At 47.5% G+C, this 7,686-nt stretch overlaps 1 protein-coding gene across 3 annotated transcripts in view; it reads left to right on the top strand.

Moving 5' to 3' along the window:
• PTK2B (protein tyrosine kinase 2 beta) overlaps positions 1 to 7,686 on the top strand; it is a 139,738-nt gene that overhangs the window by 121,023 nt on the left and 11,029 nt on the right. For 2 of the 3 annotated variants that reach the window (XM_010840143.1, XM_010840144.1), the window contains exons 22-24: positions 1,431 to 1,539; positions 3,324 to 3,389; positions 5,435 to 5,560. In XM_010840143.1, coding sequence (XP_010838445.1) covers positions 1,431 to 1,539; positions 3,324 to 3,389; positions 5,435 to 5,560 — 301 coding nt within the window. The remainder of the gene's footprint in view (positions 1 to 1,430; positions 1,540 to 3,323; positions 3,390 to 5,434; positions 5,561 to 7,686) is intronic. The other variant, XM_010840145.1, reaches the window with a different exon arrangement.

The raw sequence follows: 7,686 nt of genomic DNA, 5'->3' as shown, positions 1-7,686 counted from the left end.
GCAATTGCTGATGACTGTGACATCCTTGTTTACTGATATGGCAGGAAATATGCATTTCTCAGAATGATAATGCATTTGTTTATAGGTAGGGCTCTATAAACAAGCCGTATCATGACTTTTTGTATTGCACACAATAGAATGCATATAAATCTGAAAATATGGTACCAAATATTATATGTTTTGTAGTACTATTTAGGGCTTCTCTAAACAGTGGCTCAGATGATAAAGAATCCACCTGCAATGAAGGAGACCTGGGTTCCATCCCTGGATTGGGAAGATCCCTTGGAGGAGGGCATGGCAACCCACTCCAGTATTCTTGCCTAGAGAATCCCCATGGACAGAGGAGCCTAGTTAGGGGCTACAGTCCTTGGGGTCGCAAAGAGTTGGACATGACTGAGCAACTAAGCACAGCACAGTACTGTTTAAAATGATTAAACAAGGCAATTTAAGTGATACAGACAAACTTTAACACTGCGTGAAGTGGCCGTCTCCATTTCCAAGGGCCAGAGCAATGGCAAATGGGAGTGGAAGGTAGGACACTTTTATAGGATAAAGAATAAGGAACAAAGAAGAGATAATTAGAGAATGATAGGGAATAGGAAACAAGTATAAAGCTGAATGGGCTTCCCTAGTGTCTGAGATGATAAAAAAATCTGCCTGTAATGCAGGAGACCTGAGTTTAGTCCCTGGGTTGGGAAGATCCCCTGGAGGAGGACATGGCAACCCACTCCAGCATTCTTGCCTGGAGACTCTGCATGGACAGAGGAGTGTGGCAGGCTGCAGTCCATGGGGTTGCAAAGAGTCAGACACTACTGAGCAACTAAGCACATAAAGCTGAATTGGCATTTGGATTGGTATTTGGGTAGGCTTTTGGGATGCTACTTTGATTCTGATAAAGCATAGCATTTAGAAGGACGCAAAAGTTATCTGCATTTTGACCTGCTGATGTGAGCCCCCTGGGCAGGAGCGGTTCCATCTTGGGCCTAGAAATATATTTCAACAACACATAATCCCTGTCTGCAGACAATGCTTGGTACACTTGTGGATTCATGGACCCTCTGCCTTTATTCGAGTCCTTGGAGGTGTGTGATTCCCAGGTTGGGAACCACTGTTGGGTAAAAGAAAAAAAAGGCAAGAAGCGTGCATTCAACTAACCTGGGAGGAAATCCATGGCCCTTTCCTATGAGCACATATCAGGAATATATGTGTACCCTTTCCCATTAGCACACAACAGGAATGCGTAGGCTGGGGCAGCTGCAGGGTCCACGGTGCTGTGGCCTGTCTCCTAGGGATCTCCCCAGTGCCGTCTGCAAAGGACGTCAGAGAAGACTTGGGAGTAGGATCCCGGCTGCAGTGGAACACAGAGGGGAGCCCCCAGGAGTGTATCTGACCTTGTTTCTGTCTCCTTATCTGACCTGACTTCCTGGCAGTGACATTTACCAGATGGAGAAGGACATCGCCTTAGAGCAGGAGAGGAATGCTCGCTACCGACCTCCCAAAATCTTAGAGCCCACAGCCTTCCAGGAACCCCCACCCAAGGTGAGCCAAGCCCCGAACTCATTGGCCCCAGTGGCCCCATGAATCACAGCAGAGCGGGGACCCTGTCCAACCCCTCCCAGATCTGACTGTGCAGCTCCCCTTACAGTGGTGGTCAGATGGGCCCCTGCGTCTTCTCAGCCCTTCCACCCAACCATCCATCAGCCCGGAGGCAGCCCCCATCAGTCACCTCGGCAGATGGAACCTGAGACAGCCAGAGAGCAGGCACCTTGTGGGGCTGCTGGAGCAGGCAGTCACCCTGGAAACATTTCCCTCGGGAGACAGTAGCACTTTCTCTTTTGGTGTTTTTAGGGACAAATTAGATTCCCCTGAAGGTACGTGATGGGGAGCCCTGAAGTCCAGCCTGTGATGTCCATGGCATCTCTGGGTGCAGGAGCCAGTGCCCTTCTGCCCCACTGTTAGATGGGTGGGACCACGTCTGTAGAAGTCAGCTTGGGCTGCCATACGATATACTACAGGCTGGGCAGCTTACACACAGACAGCATGGAGGCTGGGAAATCCAAGATCAAGGTGTCTGGTGAGGACTCTCTTCCTGGATGGCAGATGTGCCCTTCTCACATGTCCTCACATGGTGGGGAGAGTGAGCTCTGGTGTCTGTTATTGTTATTAATATGACTGCATGCTAAGTCGCTTCAGTCATGTCTGATTCTTTGCCACTCCATGGACTGTAGCCTGCAGGGATCCTCTGTCCATAGGATTCTCCAGGCAAGAATACCGGAGTGGGTTGCCATGGCCTCCTCTAGGGGATTTTCCCTACCCAGGGATTGAACCCACATCTCTTATTCTGCTGTACAGGCAGGCGGGTTCTTTACCACCACCTGGGAAGTTCATTAATGCTACTACTAATAAGAATCATAGGAGTCCTACCCTTGTTACCTCATCTGATCCTAATTACCTCCCAAAGGCCCCACCTCCAAACACCATCACCCTGGGGGTTAAGACTTCAACATATGAATGGGGTGTGTGGGGTGGGGTGGAGGAACAAACATTCAGTTCATAACAAAGCCCTGTGGGTGCTGGGCCTCTTTTCGAGGTCCCCCTGATCTGCTGTGCCCTGCACCTTCCCGCAGTCAGGCCCAGCTCAGGTTTCATCACCTCCAGGAAGCTGCTGTGGACGCCTGGGCCTCCATGACTCACCTCTGGATGTCTGCAGCTCCCGATTACTGATTTGGCAAACTCTGCACATCCAAGGTTCACATACTGTTGAAGCCTAGCTTGAAGGATTTTGAGCATTACCTTGCTAGCTTGTGAAATGAGTGCAATTGTGCGATAGTTTGAACATTCTTTGACACAGCCATTCTTTGGGATCTTTTCCAGTCCTATGGACACTGCTGAGTTTTCCAAATTTGCTGGCATATTGAATGCAGCACTTTAACAGCATCCTCTTTTAGGATTTGAAATAACTCAGCTGGAATTTCATCACCTCCACTAGCTTTGTTCATAGTAATGCTTCCTAAGCCATAGTTGACTTCACACTCCAGGATGCCTGGCACATGCAGAGAGGCTACACAGAGACTGGTAATGCCTCCAGTTAGCAGTGACCTCCAGAAGGGCAGAGAAAACTGGCCTCTTAGTACCGTCATATCACTCAGCAGTAATAGATGCACAGTTAGCGGACATGAATGATTTTAACGATTACTCTGTCCCTCGTCTTCATCATCCTGAACAAGCCTGACCCGACTCCTACCTGGTATTCCCCTTGGTGAGCTGTGCTCCCTCAACAGGACAGAATGAGGGACTGACTCATCTCCATATTCTCTCTGCAGCCCAGCCGACCCAAGTACAGACCCCCTCCACAAACCAACCTTCTGGCACCCAAGCTGCAATTCCAGGTAAACACGTAATTGGAGGGCTGGGGAAGTGCAGGCCTCATCTCTGTCCTTCCTGAACTTCCATCCTCGTGCCTTAGCAGAGCAGCAGTCCTATCTGCTCAGGCAATGGAGACAGTTCTTCCTGAGTACCCAGAAAAGAACTCGAACTCAAAGTGCCCAGAGATCAAAGAATCTAATTGAACCTCTACCAGGTTGTCCTCAGTTAAGACGACTTCAACCCACATCTGTCTGTCCACAGTATTGGCTGCTGCGTGCGCCTGCCTGCAGCTAATTCTGTATTCCTGGTCTCCGCAACCCTGAGCAGAGCCTCTGAAAAGGAATCCAGGCAGCTGGGGACCGGTGATGTTCCCCAGAGAATGGAGTTGCTCACTGGGGCTCCTTGCAGGGGCCCTGCTGAGAACCTCGGTAGCTGGTGGAGAGAAAGCAGGGTTCCCCCTGTGCTTCCCCGCCCCCACTTCCATGGTTACCAACCACAGGACCTGCCCAAGCTGTTGGTCCCTCTCGGGATGTCTCTGTCCTGTGTCTCTCTGTTGCGTCTAAGTCAGAAGGAGCCAGGGGCCCTCTCTCTTTTCTTCCTTTCTATCCCTTAGCTCAGAGTCCCTCCTTAAAAAATGGAAACAGTGTCTTTTATTTGGTGCTCCTTCATTTGGTGTTGTGTGGTCAAGGAAATGCTCCTGAGCCAAAACAAGCCTGCTACTGCTAAGTCACTTCAGTTGTGTCCGACTCTGTGCGACCCCATAGACGGCAGCCCACCAGGCCTCTCCATCCATGGGATTTTCCAGGCAAGAACACTGGAGTGGGTTGCCATTGCCTTCTGCAAAACAAGCCTAACCAGGAACAAACAGACAAACCCTCTTCATATGAAAAAAAGAAAAAGAAAACAAACCTCAAGGCAGAAGACAGGAACGATATCCCTAGAAAGCAACATACCCCTTTGTGATGTTTAAAATAGTGGGGTTTTTTTTTTTTTTTAAGATTTTTTTTTTATGTGAACCATTTTAAAAGTTTTTGTCAAATTTGTTACAATATTGCTTCTATTTTTTATGTTTTGGTTTTTGGGCCATGAGGCATGTAGGATCTTAGCTCCCTGACAGGGATTGAGCCCAAACCCCCTGTGTTGGAAGGTGAAGTCTTAACCATGGGACTGCCTGTGAAGTCCCAAAATAGTGGGTTTTAAAAATGTGTATGTGTATATATATATAGACTTCCATGTGGGCTCAGTGGTAAAGAATCTGCCTGCAATTCAGGAGATGTGTGTTTGATTCCTGGATCAGGAAGATACCGGGAGGAGGAAATAGCAACCCACTCCAGTATTCTTGCCTGGGAAATCCCAGGGATAGAGGAGCCTGGTGGGCTACAGTCCATGGGAGTTACAAAAGAGTCAGACATGACTTAGCAACTAAACCACAACAACGTATATATATACATGCATATGTTGTTTGTTTTAGTTGCTCAGTCATGTCCAACTTTTTTGCATCCTGATGGACTGTAGCCCGCTGGGCTCCTCTGTCCTTGGGATTTCCCAGGCAAGAATACTGGAGTGAGTTATCATTTCCTTCTCCAAGGGATCTTCCCAACCCCGGGATCAAACCCATGTCTCCTGCATTGTAGGGAAATTCTTTACCACTGAGCCATCAGGGAAGCCCATACACACATATACTTGTGGGTTAACAGTATCTGTTCATTTCTAACAACAATGATGACTTTTCCCTGAAGAGTCCTGAAGGAGGAGATGTAGTCAGTAGGTCAGTGCCACACGTGGACCCATGGTATGCACAGCATCACGGGAACGGTTGTTAGATGAAAGAACAGCCATCACGTCTGTGCTGACTTCTAGCCAAGAGCTGTGTATGTCGCTCCGCCACGTCTCCCAAACAGTACCAGTGAAATGCCCACACTTTGTTCTTTATAAGCTCCTGGAGCGCAAGTCCCTTTTCTCCCATGGAGCTCTTGTATCGTTTCTCTGTGCTTGTGTTCGTAGCAGCTAACTGTCCACCTTGTTGCCTTGTCCCCGTGCCTGGTGCTCCTCTGCTTCTCCTGAATAGGTCCCTGAGGGTCTGTGTGCCAGCTCACCCACGCTCACCAGCCCTATGGAGTATCCATCTCCCGTAAACTCGCTGCACACCCCACCTCTCCACCGGCACAATGTCTTCAAGCGCCACAGCATGCGGGTAAGACAACTCTGCATGCTGGGTCCTGGCCAGGACAAGGAAGCTGCTGGAGGGAGGTGCCTGGGATACTGGGAACCCTGCATCCTCAGGCTCAGGAGATGCCCTCCCTGCACCAGTCAGCCACAGAGGGGCTCTGTGCCTCCTGCACCTCTACAAGCAGCAGAGTTTGAGGGCCAAGCCAGGCACTGCCCTTGAGACTCCAGCTGGACCCAGACCTGCCCCATCCCTACTCTGATGCTGTGGCAAAGATGTAAAACCACCCCCTTCCCTCAGCCCTGGTGATAGTGTGAAAGCTCATGAGCAGAGGGCAAGGAAGCCTGATGGTGCCAGAAAGTAAAAGATCCTAGAGGTCTTGCTCCGCTCTGCCCTTCCTCCTGCCTGATTGTTGTGACTGTTCAGTTTCTCCTCAGTCAAAGAAAAGTCTGCCTTGTGGTTGCCAGTCCTGCTGCTTTGCAAAAGTTGCTGCTATATGAGAACAAACTTGGGGACTAGCATAGGGCTAAGCCACACCCTCCCCAGTCACCTCTTTGTTGTCAACTACCAATGAAGCCTTGAGTATTTCATTGTCGGTCACTCAGTCACTCACTCATGTCTAACTCTTTGCAACCACGTGGACTGTAGCCCTCCAGGCTCCTCTGTCCATGGGATTCTCCAGGCAAGAATACTGGAGTGACTTTCCATTTCCTCCTCTAGAGGATCTTCCTGACCCAGGGATTGAACCTGAGTCTCCTGCATTGACAGGTGGATTTTTACCACTGCACACCTGGGAACTAGCTTCTAATTGTCAGATCTCCTTTAAAAAAAAAAAAAAGTGCACCTTTGCTTGTCCACTCGTTACTTGTCACCATCCATCTTCTCCTCCTTCAAAACAAATGGGCCCCATGGTCAGTTGCCATGAGCATTTGATATATTTTACTGAACTGAGTCTTGATATGTGATATAACAGACTAAACCCCTTATTACTTTAGCTCTAACTCTGTAACCATGCATCATATTTCAGACTCGGGTATATAGGACTCTAAAAATTGGGGGAGACTACATTTCTATTACAATAGATTTACAAAAATGTAGGAAAGTATGTTGAGATATCCTTGCTGTTTTTCTTAATTTAGTAAAACTTTGAAATGATTAAGATAACTTAGAATTCAAGGCAGTGAGAGCTTAGTGGAATAAGTTTTCCCTTAACCTAGCTCATTTTTCTTTTTTACATTAGTTTTACCCAGACACGACTGAGCGACTGAACTGAACTGAACTGAACCAATTTATGTCTTAGCATATACTCAACAATAATAAAACTGCATCTGTAAGCATGCACTATCTTTTAGGCAGTGCTCAACTTCTCTCTCCTACCCTTAACTCTTTATTCATAATTAATTGGGTTTTAGTGAGTTTGGCTTTAAAATGTGCCCTTTCAGAAAGAAGGTGTTTCGCACATTTGAGGGTCGGCACTGCCTTTGTCTAACCCCTGATTCACCATAAGGACTTTGTTCCCTTCCATAAAGACAAACTGTGCAGCAGGAAAAATGGCCTTTTGTGTCAGGGGTTTAGATGTACTTGCCATAGGAAAGCCTACCTAAAAGAACATAATAAGCATTTCTTAAAATAAGCAAAAAAGAAAAAAGTTAAAAATATAAACTCCATTTTATGGTATGCATCAGAAACACCAAGAAAGCCTCTTCCAGGTAGAATGCTGAAAAGGTATAATAGACTCCCTGCAAAGCATTTGAAAGCATTTAACAAAAATCAGAGATGGTTTTTCCACAAAAACAACTTTTCTAGTGACTAACTCTACTGCCTGACTCATCTGAGAATCTGTGGGATTCGATTCCAGAGTCAGGATGGCAGCAGCCTCCCTCTTGAAGCCCTCACAATTGAGGTTTAAAATAACAGTTCAGTAAACAGCACCTTTTTTTTAAGGGACACTTTGCCAGGTGCTGTCCTAGGTGCTGAAGGGAGAATTGCCTTCAGTGAACTTAACATCGGAGGAAGGAACAGGGCAGATGGTTGCCTGTAATGTAAATCAGAGAGCTGTGAGTAGCACACAGAGGTACAGCCAAAGTGCAGCAGAAGTTCAGAGAGTAAAACAACTCTTTCCAGCTTCTTTTTTTTTTTTTTTTTTTGCAGTT

The sequence above is a fragment of the Bison bison genome, unplaced genomic scaffold (genome assembly GCF_000754665.1).
Source record: "Bison bison bison isolate TAMUID 2011002044 unplaced genomic scaffold, Bison_UMD1.0 scf7180017864141, whole genome shotgun sequence".
NCBI classification, from domain to species: Eukaryota; Metazoa; Chordata; class Mammalia; order Artiodactyla; family Bovidae; genus Bison; species Bison bison.
Note: the sequence above shows the minus strand (reverse complement) of the source record. Positions and strands in the feature narration are given on the sequence as shown.